The sequence below is a fragment of the Bos mutus genome, chromosome 6 (assembly GCF_027580195.1).
Source record: "Bos mutus isolate GX-2022 chromosome 6, NWIPB_WYAK_1.1, whole genome shotgun sequence".
Taxonomy (NCBI): domain Eukaryota; kingdom Metazoa; phylum Chordata; class Mammalia; order Artiodactyla; family Bovidae; genus Bos; species Bos mutus.
Genome location: NC_091622.1, coordinates 61,231,427 through 61,257,344, shown reverse-complemented (window position 1 = coordinate 61,257,344; position 25,918 = coordinate 61,231,427). Strand labels below are relative to the sequence as shown.

The following is a 25,918-nucleotide window of genomic DNA, read 5'->3' as shown; positions in this document are numbered from 1 at the left end:
GTCCAACTCTGTGACCCCATGGACTATAGCCCACCAAGCGCCTCTGTCTATGGGATTCTCCAGGCAAGAATACCAGAGTGGGTAGCCATTCCCTTCTCCAGGGGATCTTCCCAACCCTGGAATCAAACCCGGGTCTCCTGCATTGCAAGCAGATTCTTTAGCACCTGAGCAAACAAGGAAACCCTTCGAAGTAGAGAGCAGCCCAAGCAAAGAGGGAGGTTGGAGTTGCTGAGGGAGGGGATGGTTGGAGCTAGAACTGAAAAGTTTAGCAAGGACTAGGTCACAGAAAATTACCCAGTTATCATTTACATCATTTCTTTGAACCATGGCAGATTGCTTTTCTTTATGAAATACATAGTATTCCAGAAAGTACCGAGGCCATAGAGTACAAATTGTGTCATATAAATGCTAGTAATAAGCCAGTGAGTGATTAAAAAATTTTGTATTTTGGCATGAATATCTATCACATAATTGAAATTTTGTAAGAATGCTATTGTACTAAAATAAGACATCAAAGACCTATCTCAGTGATAACCACTAGAACATAGAACTTGGCATGTGCATTCCTCTGTCTTCAGGTTTTATCAGAGGGAAGTTTCAAGCCTCACTACCCAACATGAGCAAACGCTGAAAACCTTCCATGGAAGTTCATCTCTTCAAGCCAAAGTCCACATGAGCTTGAGATTTGTCTCTGATTAACGTGCAGAGTGATGAATTCACCATTTAGTGTTGACCCAGTGAGGCTTGTTATGTACCTCTGAGTTCAACTCCGTGCCCAGGTACCATAACAGATTCAGACAGAAAGAGTTAAGTTTCAGAGACAGGCTCCCACAACTTGGAGACCTCTGTCACACCATGGTGTTTCCCAGGCCTTGGACACAAAGACACTTATTAAACATTTGCAAGTTTAAATTCAAGTAACACAGTATTACCTGAAAGCAGATTTGATTTTGATGAGCTCATATCAGGTTTTCATACATCAAGGGCAGTGTTGCCAGGAGAAGGCACAATTTTGATGCAGTAAAACCATTCTATTTATAAGACATTGGTATTTTGCCATAAAAATACAGATGTTCAGTTCAGTTGCTCAGTCATGTCCAACTCTTCGTGACCCCATGGACTATAGAACACCAGGCTTCCCTGTCCATCACCAACTCTCAGAGCTTGCTCAAACTCATGTCCATTGAGTCATTGATGCCATCCAACCATCTCATCCTCTGTTGTCCCCTTCTCCTCCTGCCTTCAATCTTTTCCAGCATCAGGGTCTTTTCCAATGAGTCAGCTCTTCGCATCAGGTGGCCAAAGTGTTGGACTTTCAGCTTCAACATCAGTCCTTCCAGTGAATATTCCGGACTTACTTCCTTTAGGTGGACTGGTTAGATCTCCTTGCAGTCCAAGGGACTCTCAAGAGTCTTCTCCAACACCACAGTTCAAAATCATCAATTCTTTGGTGCTCAGCTTTCTTTATAGTCCAACTCACATCCATACATGACTACTGGAAAAACCATAGCTTTGACTAGATGGACCTTTGTTGGCAAAGTAATGTCTCTGCTTTTTAACATGCTGCCTAGGTTGGTCATAGCTTTTCATCCAAGGAGCAGGTGTCTTTTTTTTTTTTTAATTTACACTATTGTATTGGTTTTGCCAAATATTGAAATGAATCAGCCACAGGTATACATATGTTCCCCATCCTGAACCCTCCTCCCTCCTCCCTCCCCATACCATCCTTCTGCGTCGTCCCAGTGCACCAGCCCCAAGCATCCAGTATCGTGCATCGAACCTGGACTGGCGACTCATTCAATATATGATATTATACGTATTTCAGTGCTATTCTCCCAAATCATCCCACCCTCTCCCTCTCCCACAGAGTCCAAAATACTGTTCTATACATCAGTGTCTCTTTTGCTGTCTTGTATACAGAGTTATTGTTACCATCTTTCTAAATTCCATATATATGCGTTAGTATACTGTATGGGAAAGACTAGGCATCTCTTCAAGAAAATCAGAGATACCAAAGGAACATTTCATGCAAAGACGGGCTCGATAAAGGACAGAAATGGTATGGACCTAACAGAAGCAGAAGATATTAAGAAGAGATGGCAAGAATACACAGAAGAACTGTACAGAAAAGATCTTCACGACCCAGATAATCACAATGGTGTGATCACTCACCTAGAGCCAGACATCCTGGAATGTGAAGTCAAGTGGGCCTTAGAAAGCATCACTACGAACAATGCTAGTGGAGGTGATGGAATTCCAGTTGAGCTATTCCAAATCCTGAAAGATGATACTGTGAAAGTGCTGCACTCAATATGCCAGCAAATTTGGAAAACTCAGCAGTGGCCACAGGACTGGAAAAGGTCAGTTTTCATTCCAATCCCAAAGAAAGGCAGTGCCAAAGAATGCTCAAACTACCGCACAATTGCACTCATCTCACACGCTAGTAAAGTAATGCTCAAAATTCTCCAAGCCAGGCTTCAGCAATATGTGAACCGTGAACTTCCTGATGTTCAAGCTGGTTTTAGAAAAGGCAGAGGAACCAGAGATCAAATTGCCAACATCCACTGGATCATAGAAAAAGCAAGAGAGTTCCAGAAAAACATCTACTTCTGCTTTATTCACTATGCCAAAGCCTTTGACTGTGTGGATCACAGTAAACTGTGGAAAATTCTGAAGGAGATGGGAATACCAGACCACCTAATCTGCCTCTTGAGAAATTTGTATGCAGGTCAGGAAGCAACAGTTAGAACTGGACATGGAACAACAGACTGGTTCCAGATAGGAAAAGGAGTTTGTCAAGGCTGTATATTGTCACCCTGCTTATTTAACTTATATGCAGAGTACATCATGAGAAACGCTGGACTGGAAGAAACACAAACTGGAATCAAGATTGCCAGGAAAAATATCAATAACCTCAGATATGCAGATGACACCACCCTTATGGCAGAAAGTGAAGAGGAACTCAAAGGCCTCTTGATGAAGGTGAAAGTGGAGAGTGAAAAAGTTGGCTTAAAGCTCAACATTCAGAAAACAAAGATCATGGCATCCGGTCCCACCACTTCATGGGAAATAGATGGGAAAACAGTGGAAACAGTGTCAGACTTTATTTTTCTGGGCTCCAAAATCACTACAGATGGTGACTGCAGCCATGAAACTAAAAGACGCTTACTCCTTGGAAGGAAAGTTATGACCAACCTAGATAGCATATTCAAAAGCAGAGACATTACTTTGCCAACAAAGGTTCGTCTAGTCAAGGCTATGGTTTTTCCTGTGGTCATGTATGGATGTGAGAGTTGGACTGTGAAGAAGGCTGAGCGCCGAAGAATTGATGCTTTTGTACTGTGGTGTTGGAGAAGACTCTTGAGAGTCCCTTGGACTGCAAGGAGATCCAACCAGTCCATTCTGAAGATCAGCCCTGAGATTTCTTTGGAAGGAATGATGCTAAAGCTGAAACTCTAGTACTTTGGCCACCTCATGTGAAGAGTTGACTCATTGGAAAAGACTCTGATGCTGGGAGGGATTGGGGGCAGGAGGAGAAGGGGACGACAGAGGATGAGATGGCTGGATGACATCACTGACTTGATGGACGTGAGTCTCAGTGAACTCCGGGAGTTGGTGATGGACAGGGAGGCCTGGTGGGCTGCGATTCATGGGGTCGCAAAGAGTCGGACACGACTGAGCGACTGATCTGATCTGATACTGTATTGGTGTTTTCTTTCTGGCTTACTTCGCTCTGTATAATAGGCTCCAGTTTCATCCACCTCATTAGAACTGATTCAAATGTATTCTTTTTAATGGCTGAGTAATACTCCATTGTGTATATGTACCACAGCTTTCTTATCCATTCATCTGCTGATGGGCATCTAGGTTGCTTCCATGTCCTGGCTATTATAAACAGTGCTGCGATGAACATTGGGTTACACGTGTCTCTTTCAATTCCGGTTTCCTCAGTGTGTATGCCCAGCAGTGGGATTGCTGGATCATAAGGCAGTTCTATTTCCCGTTTTTTAAGGAATCTCCACACTGTTCTCCACAGTGGCTGTACTAGTTTGCATTCCCACCAACAGTGTAAGAGGGTTCCCTTTTCTCCACACCCTCTCCAGCATTTATTGCTGAGCAAGCAACTTTTAATTTCATGGCTGTAGTCACCATCTGCAGTGATTTTGGAGTCAAAAAGAGTCTGTCACTGTTTCCATTGTTTCCCCATCTATTTACTATGAAGTTATGGGACCGGATGCCATGATCTTAGTTTTCTGAATGTTAAGTTTTAAGCCGAATTTTTCACTCTCCTCTTTCACTTTCATCAAGTGGCTCCTTAGTTCTTCTCTTTCTGTCATGAGGGTGGTGTCATCTGCATATCTGAGGTTATTGATATTTCTCTTGACAATCTTGATTCCAGCTTGTGCTTCCTCCAGTCCAGCATTTCTCATGATATACTCTGCATAAATGTTAAATAAGCAGGGTGACAATATAAAGCCTTGACGTACTCCTTTCCTGATTTGGAACCAGTCTGTTGTTCCATGTCCAGTTCTAACTGTTGCTTCTTGACCTGCATACAGATTTATCAGGAAGGAGGTCAGGTGGTCTGGTATTCCCATCTCTTGAAGAATTTTCCATGGTTTGTTGTGATCCACACAGTCAAAGGCTTTGATGTAGTCTATAAAGCAGAAGTAGATGTTTTTCTGGAACTCTCTTGCTTTGTCAATGATCCAACAGATGTTGGCAGTTCGACCTCTGGTTCCTCTGCCTTGTCTAAATCCAATTGGAACACCAGGAAGTTCACGGTTCACATACTGTTGAAGCCTGGCTTGAAGAATTTTGAGCATTACTTTGCTAGTGTGTGAGAAGAGTACAATTGTGCAGTAGTTTGAACATTCTTTGGCATTGCCTTTCTTTGGGATTGGAATGGAAACTGACCTTTTCCAGTCTTGTGGCCACTGCTGAGTTTTCCAAATTTGCTGACATATTGAGTGTAGCACTTTCACAGCATGATCTTTTAGGACTTGAAATAACTCAACTGGAATTCCATCACCTTCACTAGCATTGTTCGTAGTGATGCTTTCTAAGGTCCACTTGACTTCGAATTCCAGGATGTCTGGCTCTAGATGAGTGATCACACCATTGTGGTTATATGAATCATTAAGATCTTTCTTGTATAGTTCTTCTGTGTGGTTTTTAGCATTCAAGATTCTAAAGGATATCACTGTATCTCAGGTTCAGTGAATCAGCTCCTCTCATCCCCTGAGAAAGGGAGCTCAAGGAGAATGTAACCGTGCAGGTAGGCTAAATGAGATGGGACTGAAAGTGAAACACAACAACAGAAACCTCCAAAGAAACGTTCAACTCATACAGCAGAGACAAAACACTTAAGAGCAATAGGAAGGGAAGATCCACAGCTTGGTGGGAAAGATCTAGAAAGTTTATATGAAAAGAAGCAATAAATGCAAACTTGAAGTTGGGCACTGATTTTTGTTTATTTTAATGAAAATGATTTCATGAAGAAGATGCTTTCAGAGGAGATCAGAAGGGTGAACTGAGACATAGAGGAGATGGAAAAGTGAAAGTGAAGTCAGTCGGTCGTGTCCGACTCTGCGACCCTGTGGACTGTAGCCTACCAGGCTCCTCTGTCCGTGGGATTCTCAGGCAAGAGTACTGGAGTGGGTTCTCATTTCCTTCTCCAGGAGATCCTCCCAACCCAGGGAGATAAGAGGAGTTTAATTATCTATTAACTGAGTAGATGGTTCTGAAAAGAGAACAGTGGAGGTTGTGGGCTTTGAGGCTCACAAAACCATATCACAGTACAGACCATCTCTGAATAGTGGTTCTACCCAACTGTTTCAGAGAAGCTGTAGCCAGAAAAAGCACTTAAACTCTTGGATCTGAAGCCACACTTGACCGAATCCTAAGCAGCACATGATAGGATATATAAGCTGCATATAATACAAGCTTTGGGAGTTTTCAAAGTATTGTGAAACTATCCCAGTACAGTACTATATAGCTGACCGTGTTAGCTGAGTACCTGGGCTAATTTCACTGGACCTATGAACAAAGTGGGCATACAAATGTGCTCTCAGAATGGAACTCGTTTGTTTGTGGTGAACTTACTCTATATTCTCCAGCACACGGATGGTGAGTGCTATGGAGAACCCCAGTGCAGGAAAGAGGATGGAAAGCCCTGCAGAGGGGTGGGGTGCTGTTCTACGTGGAGTGGCCGTGGGAGAGCTCTGAAGATGGCCTCTGAGCAAAGACCAGAGCAGGGTGGGCAGGACCTATGGCTCCCTGGATGAAGATAGTCACAGACAGGAGGAGCAAACACTGATGAGGCCAGAGTGTGAAAGCAGAGCAAGGGAGGGGACTTCCACTGGCAAAAGATGGGCAGGGAGCTGGGTCAAGCCCTACTCCTCTCTCCCCAGATCACATAAATATCTAGTTATGATTTCTCCCACAATAGCTCCATGCCAGAACACAAGAAAACCAAGAACATCTCAGGAATATAGTCCCAAAGCTCTGATGGTTTTTGGCTTTTAATCATTCTAAACACTAAGTTGTAAGAACTTACTTATTCAACAGTTATTTATTAACACCTGATTGGTGGTTAAGCACTTGAGTTGTGAGAATTCATCAAGATGCATTCCCTCTTCTTACAAGGATCATAGTCTGTAATTAGAAAATGGATAATAGTTACCCATTTTGGAATAATTACCCAAATTGGAAGCACAAAGTAGAGTCAGCTAACCCAAATCTAAGGATAGAAGTGACACTCAATGTGAAAGTTGAAAAGCCAACAAGAATCATAGACACTGGGGCTTCAGGATGAGAATCAGCTTGGGCAGCTTCCAGGATCTGAAACACGTGGTGTAGCTAGAGATGAGGGCTGTCTTGAGAGATGATATGGGAGAAGTAATCAGAAGTCAAATAGGAAAGGTCATGAAATCATATTCTGGAATTTTGTATGCCATCCTGGGGGTGGTGTGAAGCCACTGAAAGGGTTTCATCCAAGAACTGCTCAAATCTTAATTTACACTGTGGAAACATCTCTTTGGCTACAGTGTGGGGAGTGACTAGAAGCAGAGTAGGACTGGAGTCAACAAGTCCACCCACGTGTCTTTAAGGAGGACAAGCAAAGTTTGGACTGGAATAATGGCAGCGGGTGAGAAAGAAGCAGACAGGTCCAAAGTTACTAGAACACAGGAGAACCAGGCTATAGGGTGGATGTGGTACCAAGAGACAGTTCATGAATACAGTCCAGGTTTCTGTCTCACGAAGGTGGCAGTGAAGCTGTTCTCTGAAGAGACTGCACAAAGGCAGAGCAGGTCTGGGAGGGAGACAGTGTGTGCTGGGGATGTATTAAGTTTGAAGTACCTATGTAGCGCCGTCGGTAAAGAGTCTGCCTGCAGCGCAGGAGACCACAGTTCAATCCCTGGGTCAGGGAGATCCTCTGGAGAAGGAAATGGCAAACCACTCCAGTATTCTTGCCTGGAAAGCCCCAGTCCATGGGATCACATGAGTCAGACACGATTTAGCGAATAAACCACCATATGTAACATTCAAGTTCAGAACTGGATAAGCTGTGTTTGAAGCAGAAGCAAGAGATGTGAGCCACAGGGAGGGACCATGATGATCCCCTTGTAGATAATAGAAACTGTCAACCTTCCCAGGGAGGGTATATATGTGATAACAGAGAGAATGCCAGGATAATCCACCTCTCTGTTCATTCAGGGATCATCCAGACAATCAGCTTCCTAATAATTACATTCTGTGAATAGCTTGGACAATATTATCTTGTTGTTGTTCAGTCATGAAGTCATGTACTGGGCTTCCCTGTCCTTCACTGTCTCCCTGAGTTTGCTCAAACTCATGTCCATTGAGTCCGTGATGCCATCCAACTCAATATCTCATGCTCTGGCACCCCCTTCTCCTCTTGCCCTCAATCTTTCCCAGCATCGGGGTCTTCTCCAATGAGTTAGCTCTTCGCAGCAAGGGCCCAAAGCATTGGAGCTTCAGCATCAGTCTTTCCAATGACTATTTAGGGTTGATTTCCTTTAGGATTGACTGGTTTGATCTCCTTGCAGTCCAAGGGACTCTCAAGAGTCTTCTCCAGCACCACAGTTCAGAAGCATCAATTGTTCAGTGCTCAGCCTTCTTTACGGTCCAACTCTCACATCCATACATGACCACTGGAAAAACCTTAGCTGTGACTATGCTTTTTGTACACCGTCTAGATTTGTCATCACTTTTCTTCCAAGGAGCGAGTGTCTTTTAATTTCATGGCTGCAGTCCCCGTCCACAGTGATTTTGGAGCCCAAGAAAATGAAATCCAACACTGTTTCCACAGTTTCCCCATCTATTTGGCATGAAGTGATGGGATCAGATGCCGTGACCTTAGTTTTCTGAATGTTGAGCTTCAAGCCAACTTTTTCACTCTCCTCATTCACTTTCATCAAGAGGCTCTTTAGTTCCTCTTCACTTTCTGCCATTAAAGTGATATCATCTGCATACATAAGGTTGTTGATATTTCTCCCAGGAATCTTGATTCCAGCTTGTGCTTCATCAAGCCCAGCATTTCTCATGATGTACTCTGCATAGAAGTTAAATAAGCAAGGTGGCAATATACAGCCTTGACGTACTCCTTTCCTGATTTGGAACCAGTCTGTTGTTCCATGTCAAGTTCTAACTGTTGCTTCTTGACCTGCATACAGATTTCTCAGGAGGCAGATAAGGTGGTCTGGAATTCCCATCTCTTTAAGAATATTCCACAGTTTTTGTGATCCATACAGCCAAAGGTTTTAGTGTAGTCAATGAAGCAGAGGTAGATTTTTTTTGGAATTCCCTTGCTTTATCTATGATCTAGCGAATGTTGGCAGTTTGATCTCTGGTTCCTCTGCCTTTTCTAAATCTAGCTTGTACATCTGGAAGCTCTCAGTTCTCATACTGCTTAAACCTAGCTTAAAGAATTTTGGCATAATTTTGCTATAATGTGAAATGAGTGCAACTGTACAGTAATTTGAGCATTCTTTGGCATTGCTTTTCTTTGGAATTGGAATAAAAACTGACCTTTCCCAGTCCTGTGGCCACTGCTGAATTTTCCAAATTTGCTGGCATATTGAATGCAGCACTTTCACAGCATCATCTTTGGGGATTTTTAAATAACTCAGCTGGAATTCCATCACCTCCACTAGCTTTGTTTGTAGTGATGCTTCCTAAGGCCCACTTGACTTCACACTCCAGGATGTCTGGCTCTAGGTGAGTGATCACACCATCTTGGTTATCTGGGTCATTAAGACTTTTTTTGTACAGTTCTGTGTATTTTTGCCAACTCCTCTTCGTCTCTTCTGCTTCTGTTATGTCCTTGCTGTTTTTGTCCTTGTGCCTATCTCTGCATGAAATGTTCCCTTGGTATCTCCAATTTTCTTAAAGAGATCTCTGGTCTTTCCCATTCTGTTGCTTTCCTCTATTTCTTTGCATTGTTCACTTAAGAAGGCTTTCTTATTTCTCCTTGCTATTCTCTGAAATTCTGCATTCAGATGGGTATATCTTTCCCTTTCTCCTTTACTTTTACTTCTTTTCTCAGCTATTTGTAAGTCCTCCTCAGACAACCACTCTGCCTTCTTGCATTTCTTTTTCTTGGGAATGGGTTTGGTCACCACCTCTTGTGGAATGTCCATGTAGTTTTTCCTATGAGTTTCACTGGTGTTTTACTGTTTTTAAAAAACTCACAGTGAATATTTGCAATTCCCAAAATTAGTTCCTTGGGATATTAGTAAGCAATATATGGGGAAAAGTATTCCATGGTCAATAAATACATCTTGGAAACCTTGGTTTAAAAAACTATTTAGTAGGTTCTTTATTATGATTTCTCAAAGACTTAAAAAAGCTCCTCTTCCCTGTGACTCACCAGGACTGGAAGCTGCTGTGGTTTGTTTGAGCCATGACAAGCTTTTGGAGGAAGTGCTTTCAGGACTAGTGACCACAAACAGTTTAATGGGATAGTAACCTCTACCCAAAAACTGTACCAAATTTCAACACATAGTTTCAGAAATTGAATTATCAAATTAACAGCAATGAATGCTTGTGTTCTTGGTGCACATGTCAGTTGCCTTTCCCAAAGTGAGTACGTTGCTTATGGAAGTGTGAATTACCACCCAGACCTGTTTCACCATACCTTCCCACTCCCCCAGGTGTGATTGTGAATTGTCCAAATCTGATCTAATTTGGTAATGTTTCTGCAACTGTAGAGAGGCTCGACATTTTCCCATGTTATTGATTACTTGCTGCTGCTTTTGTGAATACCTTCTCAGATCCTTTGCCTGTCTATTGGGATCTTAGCTACTCTTATGAAAATAAGTGGTCTATTTTTATAATCAGATATTAATGCAGAATTTCATATACTTCTGGCAGCCATTTTCCAAGTTCTTATGTATCGTTTATTTTTTAGTTAGGTTATTTTTGAACCTGTGGTGCGTCTACATTTTAATGGATCAGTTCTTTAAAGCAGTTCTTTCTATAGTTTTTTTTTTTTGAGTAGGTTTCTTTTTTTAATTTATTCATTTTAATTGGAGGCTAATTACTTTACAATATTGTAGTGGTTTCTATAGTTTCTTTTTACCATTTTAAGGCTTAGAAAATCCTTTTATAAAGTTTTATCTAGACACTTGGTAATCACTTCTTGTTTTCTGTTGTTAACATTAACTCTTAACTCCTCTGGAGTTATTAATATATTAATTTTATTATTATATTATAGATTAATTATATTAATTAATTATTATTAATTAATTATTAATATATTAATTTATCTTACACCCTTCCCCTCCCAGAAAACTAACCAAGTTTTACAGCAGTATTCTCTGAATAATTTTCCCTTCCAAATTAATATGTAGTACCCATACAATCTTGAATAATTTTTATGAAATAAAAAACATTTATCTCCATTTATTAAATTAGCAAATTGAGATGAATGGCAATTTATTAAGATTCAGTTACTTGGCCAATTTCAGTCTGGAGAGGAGTAGATGTTAATGTGATGAAAACTATGACATTTATAAACTTGCATTTAATTTGATGTTGTGATAAAAAAACTTCTTTCCTTGAAGCTCATGGGAGAGATCACTAAAAGGAACACGAGACTAGAGAGCTTAGAGGAATTTGAAAATTAAAATGAAGAAAGGAACGTTTGTTAATAATCGATGTTAGTAATGAAAGCAGCCACTTTATAAACATTATTGGTTTAATTCTTATAATCCACTTTACAGCTGAGGAAGCAGAGACCCAGAAGTGACTTCCTCTGGCTCTGAGAGCTGGGACAAACAGAGCCAGGACCGCTTCCAGGGCTGTTTATCACCAGCCCTGGTCCAGTTGGGGTCTACGGATATAGTTTTAGCACTCCCCAAGGGGCCTTCTTACAGCATCTGTACTTTAGCAAAGAATCAGCATCCTATTCGACATTTATAGGGTAAAAGAGGGGACAGATTTAAGAAGTGCATTGCTGAAAGTTTGTAGGCAGGTAAGCACATTGAAATCCTCTCTCTTCCGAGCCTGAACTTGGAGGACCCTGCAGGTGAAAGAGTGAGTGTTCCTGTCTGTGTGAGAACATGGGTACCAAGGGGTCATCTCACTGTGGGTCAGAAGGTAAGCCTTCCCATCCGCTCACTGCACAGGAGCTAGGCTTTTCTCAAATGTTCTTTCTCCGCAAGTTCATAGGGAAATTTCAGAACAATTCCCTGGTCCTCTGTGTCTTCAGGCAGCGATGGTTCACTTTTGAAGGCCGAGGCCGATGCCGAGGCAGCATTACTCTGCAGACACGCAGTCGTTTGTTCCCAGAGCAAGGCCTGTGCCCTCCGCTTTGCCGGCTTTGCAGCTCCCTGGGCTGATCCTCTCAAGTCCCCTGGGAGCCACTTTTGTGGCAGATTCCATTTGGTTTCAAAGGGCCTCGAGAGGGGCGGCGGGGCCACTTGGCGTGATCCCCCCAATCTCCCACGTTAAGAGTGACTTGCAGGCTGCCCTGGCGGGAGCCCGAGCCCAACCCCAAACAGGCTGCCCCTGTTCCCCCCATTGTCTGCGGACCCGGCGTCTTTTCCCAGCTGACCTGCCTGCAAGTGGAGAGATGTGAAAAGTTAGAGACAAAAATGGTCTCTACAGAGTGAGAGAGAGCTTTCTTGTACAGAAAGGAAGGAAATACCTCTGTGGGATTTTATTTTTCCCCCCCTCTTCATCCAAAAAATACAAAGAGACTCTCTGTCTTTAATGCGAATGTCGGCTTTAAATCTCTTAGGTTTGGATTAACTCTGCAAAAGAAAAAAAAAATCTGACAGGCTTTCAGATATGACGCAGAAAAACTTTTTTCCCCTCAATTCATGGTATGCATTTGCAAAGCCAAAGGCTGGTGGACTGAATAGTGGGCGCCAGTCTCCCCGTCATAGTTAACATCACAATGGTCAGAATTAGCAGCCTCTGTCCCCACCAGGGGACATTTAATACAAGGTGGCAAAGGCAAGAATAAACCTCTCTTCTCTTGCCCCCCAAATTAAAAGAGATTAAAATTAAACCAAAGAAACGACGTTATTTTCAGTTACATGACTTAGACTTATCTTACCTTTTTCCCGCGAAAGGAAAAAGAAATGTGGCATTTTGCAGTCATTACCTAACTCAAAAGCTTCCTTCCAACTAAACAAAACCCACTGACTTGATGGACATTTCCTATTACACAGTTATTGTTGGTTTTCACTATTGAGGATGTCAGCAAGCATGTCGAAGATCATGTTTTGCTTATAAAATAAAATGACTTTTATGTGAATATCTTTCGTCTTGGTGGTGTCCGGAAAGTGGGTGCTGTTCCACTGAATCCACGTGGCGATGTTTATTTTCTGAAATTTGGGGTAATAGCATGTTCTTATTTTTAATGTATTCAGAGCTTTTTCATCCTAGATACTGGAGTATTCTGCACCAAGAGTCAGTATCAATAAGCTTGTGTTAATGTAGAAAATTTTTAAATAGCAGCTCCCAGTTTCCAAATGAGAGTCAAAATGAATAGGTAATCTGAAGCACAACTTAAAATTAGCAGTCTTTATATTTGATAAGGATGGATTGATTAGGACTGTTTATGTATAATTGTGAAACCACCTATATAAATTAAACTCTAGATCATTTTTAATTCCTGACCCACACCTAGTTTAAAAAAAAAAGTTTCTTGTGTGATACTTAGTGGGATGTAAATGGGTATGCATTAGTTGGCTACTATATAACAGAGTTATAACAATACGTTTATGGATTTAAATAGGTACTGCAAATTTGTTCTTGATAAACAAATAGACTCAAAGGGAAATAAAATATTACTTTTGGTTTTATTTATTTATATGACGCTATCCACTTTAAGCTCTAGGTAATCTGATGACATTATAAAGGGATTTTTATTATAATCACAAACAGCTAACAGAATTTATTAATTTTTATTATAGAATCATTTTCTTTGCAACCCCAAAGGCTCTGATATAGCAATTTGGGATTTAATACAAATGAAAGTGTGTTAAAATAATTTTTCAGAATACACTGAAACAAGTTATGTAAATCTTTGAACAAAAATTAGTATTATTCCTGCTGCTGCTACTGCTGCTAAGTCGCTTCAGTCGTGTCCGACTCTGTGCGACCCCATAGACGGAAGCCCACCAGGCTCCCCCGTCCCTGGGATTCTCCAGGCAAGAACACTGGAGTGGGCTGCCATTTCCTTCTCCAATGCATGAGAGTGAAAAGTGAAAGGGAAGTCACTCTGTCGTGTCCGACTCTTAGCCACCCCATGGACTACAGCCTACCAGGCTCCTCCATCCATGGAATTTTCCAGGCAAGAGTACTGGAGTGGGGTGCCATTGCCTTCTCCTACATAATATCAAATTGTTATTTTTCATAGATACCCTAACTTGTTTATACTGTATTCATGATATATCTGGATGATGTTTTAGTATCGTGTAATATTTTAGAAAAAATAAATTTTTATTTTCCAGAAATAGTAAATTTAGTTTCTAATTAGGATTGATTTTATGTATTGTATTGTAAGAGAATTTAATCCAGCATATGTTTGAAGTTTGCTCAAAAAGATAATTTTTTATATTCTAAGTTATAAAAGAAGGTCAAAGTTTATTACTCTGTGTTTTGGTCACAATAATAAAAAATTCATATAAAAATATGAAAAGATTTGGTACATGATAAAACTTTTCTGTATTAGCTACTGAGGGAAAAATAGAAAGGCATGTTTTCATAAATTAGGCTTTTAATTCCAAATATTTCACAAGTTTGAATTCAGAGTTATTTTATGCCCTCTTTCAGAATGAGATTCTTAAAATTATTTTACTTGAAATCATATAACAACTGAATTTTTATTTGCTGACGTATTTTTATGGTTTTTAAAGTTATACTGTTTCTGATACTTAGGCAGCCATGTTGTTCAGTTCTGGAGTCTTTTGGATGGGCCTGTTATTTATCCCTGTGGCCTCCTTGCTCCTTGATGTGGTGTATAAAGTGTAAGTATAATACTCAGTTATGTACATAACAATATAGATGGCATATTAATCCTCGGATTTCTCTAGTTGTAACGTCAACTCTAATATAGAGCTTACAAGATAGGAATTAGAAATATTAATTAATTCTATGTAAATACAGGAGAAAGGACTGATTGAGGAACTAGAAAACTATATTAGTTTAAAAGAGCCAGCAGAAGTAAAGCAAGTAGTTTCAATTAACATTTTTATTAATCAGCCTGAAAAACCCCTTCAAGGTAGAAGAAAAAATTCTGTTATCTCCAAACACACGCACGCACACACACATACACATAAATTTTTAGTGAACAATAATTGTGAAAGGAAATTTTTGCTTGCCTGATTCTAAACATATATAAAATAGAGACCAGAAGAATCCACAATTTTATTAATCCTTCTCAAGGATTGTAAGTTTTAAAATGTTCTCTCTTCCCACAGAAAAGATATCATTAAAGTTAGTTAATGTGATGCTTGTTCAATAACTATTTATTACTATCAACCTAAACCATTTATGACTATTGTTTCTATAATTATATTAATGCCCAAAATTACTATAATTTTTTAGATTCTATGAAAAAAATTCCTTATACTCTGATTACTATTGTACTTAGAAGCAGCATGACAAAAACTTGTTTTATAATGTTTTAAATCTTCACACAAGTACTCCTATCCTTTTTCTTTTCTTTCCCTTTTATGTTTTTGCAGTATCAAGAGGACTGCTTTTAAAACATTAGTAGATGAAGTTCAGGAGCTGGAGGCAAAATCTCAAGACCCAGGAGCAGTTGTGCTTGGAAAAAGGTAAAATACGCACTGTGTTCTTTTCTCAGCGAGCTTTACATTTTTCTTTTGCTAGCGGTTGGAAATAAGCAGTTAAACTTGTATTTATCTGTTAACGTGGAGCTGGCAGTGTCGCTGAGAGATTTTGGAATCAGAGAGATGCAGATTCAAATCAAATCTCTCTTCACTGAGCTGCCTGCGACTTCAGCCAGGTTGCTTGGTGCCACTGAGCCTCAATTTCCTCATCTACACAATGGGAGTGGTCGTACCTCCCTCACAGCCAGTCGTGAGAATTGAAAATAGTGTCAGCGAAGCAGGTGGCTTGGGGCTTAATGAGCATGAAATAAATGGTGGCTACAGATAGTGTTTATTATTAAACTGAAAAAGAAAATGCAGTATTCATAATGCAATAGAATACAATCAAAGTCAGAGGTTGACATAGAGTCAGATCTCTCAGTTACCTTCATGGTTCAGTACTTTATTGGGAACTGAGCTGGGGGTCATATATGAAGTGAGTTATGTCTTCCAAGTCCTCTTCATCACCACCACCCACCCACCTCCAAACCAAAAAAAAAAAAAAAAAGCAAGGTTAGAAAGCTAATCGAATTTACTAAACTTCATAAAGCATTACAAAAAAGAAACTAAAATTATTCGAAAGCACTCTATAATAATCCACAATTCTGATGAAAATACCAGGAATTTATTCTCCCTCTCTCTCATCACACTAAAGTGAGCTGGCGTTTTGTCTCGACCCTAGGAAACGTTTTGCCCTGGTCTGTGTCACCTTCATCATGATTCACTGTCATTACTCAGTTTGACACAATGGAGTAAGTGTCAGACTGGGAACTCGGGCTGAGACCTTGGCTTCCAGCCCGCTCTTGCTCTCATTAGGCCAGAGGAGCACGTCATACACCAGTCTGCGCCTCTCTCCTAAAATTAACAGCACTGGCATCTGTGGGGCGGGCACCGCAGGCTAGGCACTGCACTCCTCACTTCATAGCTACTGTCTCATTGAATCGCCATGACATTCATGGACAAATCCATCATCCCCATTTTTTCCAGATGAGGAAACCGGGGCTTAGAGAGACCCAAGTTCTCCAGGTCAGAAGTGACTGTGCTGGGCCTTGAGCCCATGTCAGTTGAGTCTAGAAACCCTAAGCATGCGCTATTCTGCCTCCTTTGGCTGCTTTTCAGGAATGTAGTGGCGTGGCACAGACATAGCCTGCCTGTAACACGACAGTTCTGACCTTTCCATGTCAGCGTCCCTGTGCACATGATGAGTTGGTGACACCTACCTTCAGATGACAGGAGTAGCTCCTCTTCCCTGTGCTTTCCCCTCATCTCTTCCCTTAACCTCCAACTCTACACCAACTCCACTGTCCTCTCGCTTTCCCTCTAGCTATAAAAAGGATATGGTAAGAGTTCTCGCTCTTAGGAAAGAATGGGTGCATGTATATGTATGACTAAGTCCCTTTGCTGTGCATCTGAAACTATCAAAGCATTGTTAATCAGCTGTACTCCAGTATAAAATGTTTATTTTTTTTAAAAAAAGAGTTCTATTAATAGTTCACAGAATCATGAATAAAAATATTCACAATTATTAGGGAAAGTCCACTGATAGTACTGTTACTTAGTAAATTTCTCCTATTTGTATGTTAATAAAACTTACATTAAGCCCCTTCACGTGATACTCTTTTTCATCATTTATAGTATTTCAGTGACTTCAACAATTCATAAGTCAGACTGAGGGTTCGATGTGATGACCTCTGGTCTCTGGGTCCTAAAGAGTCAATGAGTCTGTGATATGTGTAATCCCTTACATTAAATAAATAAATCAGAGAGCCTAAAAAGAAAGAAGTGAATTCTGTGTAAATGACCACCAACTTCTCCATAGAAAATGCATCTGATAAATTTCCTGCTGCTGCTCAGCTCATTTGCCTAAAATAGTGGTTCAGCTTGTTTCGGGGACTCAGGACTAAGTTAGTTGTTACCTGAATAGCCCAGTCAAAAACTCCTAGTTTGGTATGGACCCCATGTTGCTATTGCTGCTGATTGGTGAGCAAAATGATGGTGATGGTCAGCCTGGCCATGGTGTCTCCCTGCTGAGTGGCAGCTAGAGAGGACGATCTATGAGAGAGGAAAAGTAGCAACTGGTCGGCAAAGCCTTCACATCAAACTGCGTTCTAAGGCAGATTAGCAATTGTCAGATTGATTTTATTGACAGAATTGTTTTAGGAACCTTGGAGAATGAGTGAGTGAGTGAAGTCGCTCAGTCGTGTCCGACTCTTTGTGACCCCATGGACTGTAGCCCACCAGGCTCCTCTGTCCATGGGATTTTCCAGGCAATAATACTGGAGTGGATTTCCATTTCCTTCTCCAGGGAATCTTCCCAACCCAGGGATTGAACCCGGGTCTCCCGCATTGTAGACAGATGCTTTACCGTCTGAGCCACCAGGGAAGTCCATGTCAAATTTTCAAACATGAGCTGATTTCATCTGCACTTTTCAAAGAGGGAAAAATGATGATTTCTGTGTATTCGAGTGACACCAGGCTTCCTTGAGGGCTGAAACACGCACATTATTTTATGCTTCCTGGCCTCAGCCTGTGCTGATTCCTTGTCTAGAAGCTGAGACCCTCTTACAGACTTGTAATCCAGTTCCTGGCTTTCAAAACCCAGTCCAAACGCAATTACCTCAGCATTCCACAGATAAAACCAATTCCCACTCTGCTGTCTCTGCATTTGGTTTATTCTTCTGCTTCTGCATCTACCACAGTATACCAGAGTGTATGTCTCCAACCTGTGTTTGCTTGTGTCCCCTACTAGACTGAGCTCCTTGTAGGAGAGGCCTCTGTCTCAGTCTTAATGGCAACCCAGCATCAACCACAGAGCCAGGAATGTAGTAACACTCAGTTAATATTTACTGAATGGGTGAATGAATGGTCAGGAGAAGGAACCAAAGAATAAATTCATTAATGGAAGGGTAGGTGAAAGGCTGGTTGAGTAGTGGGCCAACCTGTGGGTAGTTAACGGGAAATGTGATACATAAGGGCATAGAACTGTCTAGGTTGCACTTGCCCAGCTAGCAAGCTCCAGTGTAATGATCGTTTACTTTTTGTCACAGAAGGATGCAGTTCTTAGGAATGACCTTATAAGTTGATCACCCCAATTGTTTAATCTTCATTAAGCACTACTATGAAGTCAAGCTAGGTGTAAACACGCAGCTTCTCTGTGTCAGAGAAACTAATGTGTAAGCACTGTATCCAGATTAGCATTTACAATAATTCATTTCTCATCTCTACTCATTTTCAAAAATTAAAACATCTTGGTTAAAAGAATTAGTCTTTTTTTAATAGAAATAAGTATGCCATTTATCATATTATTATCCTGACTTCCCTGGTGGCTCAGATGGTAAAAAAAAAAAAATCTGCCTGCAGTGCAGGAGACCCGGTTCAATCTCTGAGTCAAGACGATCCTGGATTTCCCAGGCGAAAATACTGGAGTGAGCTGCCATTTCCTCCTCCAGATCACTGTGTAGCCATGGCTGGTTATTTTGGGTAAAGAAACTAACTCGTAAGCTATGAAACTGTCCTTTGCTGTTACTTTCTATGGACATGCTCCAACACTAAGGAGCAGAAGCATCTACATTTCCAAAATCCAACAAGCTTTGAAGTTCAGTTTTTTCTACAAGCTTATAGCGAAATTTGCTGGATTTTCAAAACAATTTCTTCTCAAAATATAAGGACATTGATAGTGTTTATTTTTCTGCAGTGTAAATATGTCTGTGTTTTATAGCAGAAATATTAATTTGGGGGATACGGGTCTCTAAGGTCTCACTTGGGAGTATTACATATATAAATTGTGTGTAACATATTACTTTCCTAAAACAAAACAAAAATATGAATTGAGAACCCCAAAGTGTTAAAGTAATGGATTGCGGACACTGGGCTCATTGGAGACAGGCAGTTATTACTGGATATCTTTCCTGTGGGTGTGAAGCAATGCATCTTATAGTAAGGCCAAGTATGAATAATGAGAGTCATAATTTTTTACACCTATCTATAGATATTAGCCAGTATAACATCATCAGCCTCTACTAAATAGTATTTTAGCCCAGGATCTTCAGGTCAGTCCTCATTAACTTGTTCATCACCACTGTTTGGCCCAAAGCCTGAGCTTTTTAAAGTAGGGAAATATAGATGTCAGATAATTTGGTCATGGAGACAGTGATGGTGGTGTCTCCTAGCTTTTCTCTGTGTTGTTTATCTTAATGAGAAATAAGAGGTTCGATGTAGCTAAGGCAAAAGACAAAGCCTAGTAGCTTTCCTAAAGAAGTGGAGTGGGGGACATTAGAAATTAAAACTCATGTTTAGCAATAGACTTCTCTTGTTGAGTCAATGTTGAATATGAACCCAGGCATCAGAAATGATCCTCACAAAGTATCTTTGCCTTGTGATGATCTCTGTTGTAGTTGGTTTGTTGTTGTTTTCTTGGGATCGAGGGAATAGTAAGGGTGGGAAGAACTAGTGTTTCTAAGTGGCTGAGTAGTTCCTAAGTGCCATCTTCCTAAATCTTCCATCAGCCCGAGGTTAGGAACTGTCCTCCTAAACGCCATGAGATGTCTGAGAACGGCTGCCTAAGGCAGTCCAGCTAATAAATAACAGAATTAAATCAAAGACTGCAGAGCCCAGGCTCTTTCCACAGTAGTGTGCTTCTTTCCCCAGAAAGAAACTTCTTTCTTCAAATAAACCCTAGACGTTAATGCGACATGACAGCTGAGTGAAAATATAGCCTTAAATGGCCATTACAAAACAAAATTACATTGTCTCGTATATTTTGGTTGCCATAATATGAAAGGGGCACTTCTATATTGAAGGATCATGCATTTAAGAAGGCCAGCCTAAAACCTGGAAAACGTATTTTGGGAAGAAGAAGCTCCATCATGATACACTGCTGTCCTCTAGTCTTCTGTAGTCATTCATTTCGGTTTTAAACACCAGAGACTTCCCAGCACCCCATCCACAGTGCTCTGCTAACAAAGTCAGACCACCTGCTGCTAAAGCTGCTGACTTCCTCAAAGCAGTTAGATGTTTTAGTGTCCCTGTGAGTCCCCAGGTCTGTAATGGTAGATCATTTTAAGAGTAGAGTAAGAAAAGTCTGTAAAAATGGCTCTTTCTTATTCCCCATATCTGTTTATTTCACTGGCAGAAACAAGTTTTATAAGTTTTTGCAAAACTGCTAGAGTTTTAAGATTGATGAGCTTTCTTGTCTTAATTCCCAGTGACAATAAAGTATGTCTAGTAAGTACCAGTTAACACCCCGAGACTTTTAAAAAATATCTGTGGAAGATTACTACAAATGTCAACATTTCCAAATATTTTACTTCAGCAAAAGCCTAAATGTTTCTGTAATTACAATGAGTTCATTTTGCAGATGATCCTCTTTTTTTGTGTATGATAAATATTGTTCCATTTCAAGGTCTAAAAAAAATTGGCAATATACAGAACTAACATAACTTACAGCAGTTTAACCAAAGTTTTAAAATGGGGAAGCTAAAAGATGGAAATTTGTCCACTGAGTCAGTTCCAGTGATTAAAACAAAATTGCATAAACATTTGGTGCAACACATGTGGATTACTTATTAGCTCTTCATGCTTGTTATGTGGCTTAATATCAAAGCAAAGTTTTATAAATCAACCAGTGGAGAAATGGCATGACTGGGAGGATTGATGGTGTTTAAAAGTGCATTTCAGAATTACTATTCAAATTTATTTATTTGACAGATATTTGACTTCCCACTGTGTGAAACAGTGTTCTATGAGCAGGAGAGAAAAACAGACGCAGTATTTCTTGCACTCTGCTTTTAGAAGTTATATAATTACATGGATTCATTTCTGCAGAAAAGATTATTCTAAATGTTTATTGAAAATAGGTGTTCTTCCTTGTCACTTTACCTAGTAAATTATTTTCTGAAAATACTTTTTTTTATTTTAAAATGAGATTAAGGAACACATTTCATACCATATTAGAGTGGTAATGGAATTTTTTCTAATTAAAAAGTCTATGAGATTTCTTCTTTACATATTTTTTTTTATTTTTCTGTATAAAAAAATTAATTTATACCAGAATATATGCAAAGTAGGAAAAAGGTATAGTAATGGTTCTTTTTTTTTAATTCTCAAATGCCATACTTGCTATATGTAGTAAGTCAGCTAAGATTTTAGAAGGTACCATCACTACTGGTGGATTTTGTGTTTTTTGTTAATTGTATCGTGCAGGTTCTGTATCTCTGTTTGACTTAAAAACTGGGGTTGCGGACATCTTTTGCCTGCACTATTGGGGACAAAACTCTTCTGAGCTGTAGGGGAAAATGGCCTCTAAAGTATCTGTCTAAATACTTGAACCCTCATTTGCTGTCTGAGAAAAGAGGGTGAAAAAGAATCAGTAGACTACAGATTTCTCAAACAGTCTTTTGTTTAAGTCTGACTCTCTCTGGTGGTCCTGTGGGCACGCCGGGGTCTCTGCCGAGTTGATAATTCATTTCACACGTTTGCACCTGCTCTGCAGCCTCACAGAGAGGGCGCAACTGCTCAAGAACGTCTTTAAGAAGAACCACGTGAACTTGTACCGGTCAGAATCACTGCAACAAAACCTGCTCCGTAAGTATTTGAGTTCTGATTTTTAAACACATTCTCTGCCATTACCTCATAGCGTTTGTAAGAGCAGTATTTTGACTTGAAGGATATTTAACTATTTACAATTAACACCTCAAACAAATCATGCACACTTGCAACATAGTGTATAAATATTAATAACAAATGTTTACAGAGTCTTGTGACCACAGCCATCTCACTTTCAGCAGAAAAGATAGAGCATTTGAAAATCTTGCTGCTTTCACTGCACAAAAAATATTTCTGCATGCCCCTTACCTCCTTAAATCTTAAAAAAGAACCAGTAAAATAAATCTTAACTCTTAAAAGCTTACTCGGTATTGTTATCTTTTCTACTTGAATAACTTTGCAAGAGCCTTTTCAGCTTTCATACACAATGACATGTGTGTGAAACAGCACACAATGAAACATATATTTTCCCCTTCAAAAATATTTATGCATATTTAGAGTTGTAAGAAATTATTAGATATCATGCCCTCTTAAAATTTGAAGGATCTCAAAAAGAATATGATATATAAAGCCCTGTAGTAAATGCATTTGTGTTGGTAATATGTCTTTTGTTTCATGTTGTCTCCACATGTAATTTATTTTCATGTACATATACTCATGTTTAATGCTTTTGCTCTTTATGCTTCAAGAGGCCTTCTCTAAAGATGAGATCCCCTCGGGGGTCATCTCTTATCCCCAGGCCCCCTGTGACCAGGCTAGGGCATGAGTGAGTTTATTTGTAGATGCTGAGAGTCCAGAACCATGTCTTCTGAGGGAAGTTGTGTGTGTTTATCTCCTCGCTCTTATTCTTCCTTCACTCTCATCCGCCTGATCTATCTGGAATACACAATCCCGCTTGACTGCACCCCTTCCCACCCCTCTGCTAGCAGGAAGCAGACATTGGAGGAGTTGGACATGATGTGCTGAAGGGAGAATGGAGGGGGGCTACAGCATCTGTTTATCCAGCGAGCAGAACGCCAAGGATCTAAGCCACCATCGTCTCACTCTTCATTTTGCAGTTGAATCTATCGTTTCCAGACATTAAAAATTAGTGTCATTATGCTTTCAAAGGCAGGGAAGGATGCATTAGCTCCCCAAGTTAGAAAATGAACACTCAAAACTCAGAATAACAGAGACTTCCTGTGACTTCAAGCTCACCGTTTCTGTTTTAATTTACAGATGGGTATGCTTTCTCTCAAGATGAAAATGGAATCGTCTCACAGTCTGAAGTGATTAGAGCATATGATACCACAAAGCAGAGACCTGATGAGTGGTGATAGGTCGAGGGGCTGCAAGGCCAGCTTGGCTACGTCTCTAAGGAGAGTCCCAGGTCTTCACCAGAATCTGCTGACCAATTCCAGTCTGGTCCAAGGAGGGGAAATGGATCTGAGCTCATCTCATTGACTGACATTCAGATTCATGTATATTATAGACGTAAGCACTGTGCAACAATACTGTAACACCATCTCTTTCAGATTTTCTAAAGTATTTGCTAAGTCTTTGTAAACAGACATTGAAAATGACCTTGTATCTTGCCAGAGTGTTTTTTTCAACTGAGAAAAGGTCAGTATTCTTTTGCTGTTACTCTGGAGCTGTAACTATCAGTGTCTTGGATACACCACAAGGCTATTCACCATTAAAAGTCTGTAAAATGGTAGTAAGTTAGAGGGACTCTTGATATCCAAATTTAGATTTCAGAACATGCTGGGAGGGGGCGGGAAACAGCCTTCTTAAGGAAGCAACTTACTGAGCAAAATTTCTAAACAAGACATTAATGATAAGTGTTTGTGTCAAAAATTGTCTTGATAAATGTCTGCCAAAGAAGTTCAATAAATGTATTACTATTTCTCCTTCAGTAGTCATTTGCCCAGAAATTTACAAGAAAGTTTACCTCCAGTTCTGCTGTAAGATCTGCATGCCTGACTTTTCAAATCTAAGAGTGATTTGTAAAAATGAGTATTTCAAGGCATTTGTTACTAATATCTGTGATGTTGCACCTTTGGCCTTACAAATGCTTCTTTCTCGTTTGTCTTGTCTGTTTGTTCAAGTGGAAGTGCACAAGTGGTTATGTGACTGTCGTTACAATACTGATTTTTAAAACTGTACTTATTGTGTCTCCGTCCTTTCTAATGAGGTTTCATCATCATTGAGATTTTTCTTAGAACCTGGCTTCTGCTGTAGATTAAGTGATGTCATTTTGTCTTTGAGTTTTCTTTTTTTATTTTTAAGAAAAATGTACTTAAGTGTTTATGTGAGATTTCCAATACTTCTGTCGAGGTGTTTGAAAAACCATGGCAGATAAATGCCTGGGCTTTTGTAACGCCTGTAGGCTCAGCTTTTTGTCCTGTGTCTTGGTTTTCCCTAGTAGTGCCCATTCCAGATGCCTGTGGTCCTGGATGGCACGCCCCAGGTTAAGATGACTGCCCTGAACTTATAACCAAGAATAGCTGAACAGTTCACTTGTCAAGCAGCTGCCAAAATTAGTCACATGCTGCTTACTGGAACAAATAAGTAGTACTTTCCCCCCGTTTTAAAAACACCTATTTTATTCAAGCCTATAACTTTACAAAGAGATCTGTTCATCATGAGTAGATTTTGTTAACATGCTTTAAAATATAGATTCCATTTAATTGTTGCGGCATTTCCAAGATATCTCCTGAAAATGCCTATTTTGCTATGCCAACAATTAATGGAGAAGGGGCTGTTTAAAAACCACAACCAGTTTTCTACACTATTTTTAACATAATGCTTTCATGTAGAAATAAAAAGAATTCTAGCTTTCAGATACATTTCAGAGATTGAAGCAAACTTTTTGCCTTGTATTCAAAAGCCTGTTTGCCTTTAAGTGGACTTACCAGCAAAACAGATAGAACTTCCTCTTTAAAAAAATAAGTCAACTACAATTAAGAAGAGAGGTGATTTTCAAATCACTCCTTGAGTTTGATAATTTCACATCTTTTTCACCCTTTTTCTCAATCTAGATTTAAAATTTTAGTCTATATATTATTTCCTTCTCTGAATTTTTAGCTCTTTAGTTACATGTATGCCTCCCACATTTTCTACAAATGTGAGAGGTTATGACATACATAACTTGAATTTAAAAGGGTTAAGAAGGTGACATACTTCACTCTCCACACCCTTCCATTCGGAGTTCAGATTATGAAAAGCATGAATTCAAATATGCAAGACCACAGGTCTAAGAGTCTAAGATCATCTTCAAAACTCAGATGTCACAGTGTTTGTTACTGAATGGCTATTCAGAGCATCTGGGCCTCCGTGATGACAGGTGAAGTCAAACCACAAAAAAATGGAAAACAAGAATCAAGTAAAAGGAATAAAGGGTTTTTTTTTTAAAAAAAAAAAAAAAAGAAGAATGAAGTACATCCCTCGGGAGAAACACTTAATAGCAGTTCCAGAGAAGGGCTGCTTCCATTTCCCCTCACCTCACAGGTGACATCCTTCTCCATAATTTTAATGTAAAAATGTGATGAGTGTAATAGAACTGAATTTTCTGACTTAAGAAAACTGGAAGCTTTATTTTTACCTTGAAACATGATTTGTTTCTGTGGAGCTCTTCAACATGAGTGGAGGACTCATGGTTAATAATGTGAAAGAGCATGATGTGAAACATGACTGATTTATGCCCTTTTGTCCCATGGACCTGTTTTTGAGTTATCAACATTAAGTAAATCTCTTAGCTTCTCGGTAGGGAGTTGAGGGGTAGGCAGCAGGGAGTGACCACCTTGGTAAAACTTAAAAGACAACATTGCAACTGCAGTGACTTTGTAGTGTTAGAGAAAACCCTCCTTTTTTTAACCTTCCTAAGTGGGGTGGGGGTGGGGGTGGGTAACACAGTTTTACCAGGATTAAAATAAATAGTTGAAGTGACTTTTAATGTGTATTTTCTGAAATAAGGGACATTCTTCAATTAAAAAGTCCCTTATAGGGACTCTTGCAAATGC

At 39.9% G+C, this 25,918-nt stretch overlaps 1 protein-coding gene across 6 annotated transcripts in view; it reads left to right on the top strand.

Annotated features, from left to right (window-relative positions):
• Positions 1-25,305, top strand: part of ATP8A1 (ATPase phospholipid transporting 8A1) — a 236,490-nt gene extending 211,185 nt beyond the window's left edge. For all 6 annotated transcript variants that reach the window (XM_070372338.1, XM_005908123.3, XM_005908124.3 and 3 more), the window contains 4 exons: positions 14,419-14,507; positions 15,228-15,320; positions 21,865-21,956; positions 23,136-25,305. In XM_070372338.1, coding sequence (XP_070228439.1) covers positions 14,419-14,507; positions 15,228-15,320; positions 21,865-21,956; positions 23,136-23,233 — 372 coding nt within the window. In that variant the 3' untranslated portion in view covers positions 23,234-25,305. The remainder of the gene's footprint in view (positions 1-14,418; positions 14,508-15,227; positions 15,321-21,864; positions 21,957-23,135) is intronic.
• Positions 25,306-25,918: the final 613 nt, after the last annotated feature.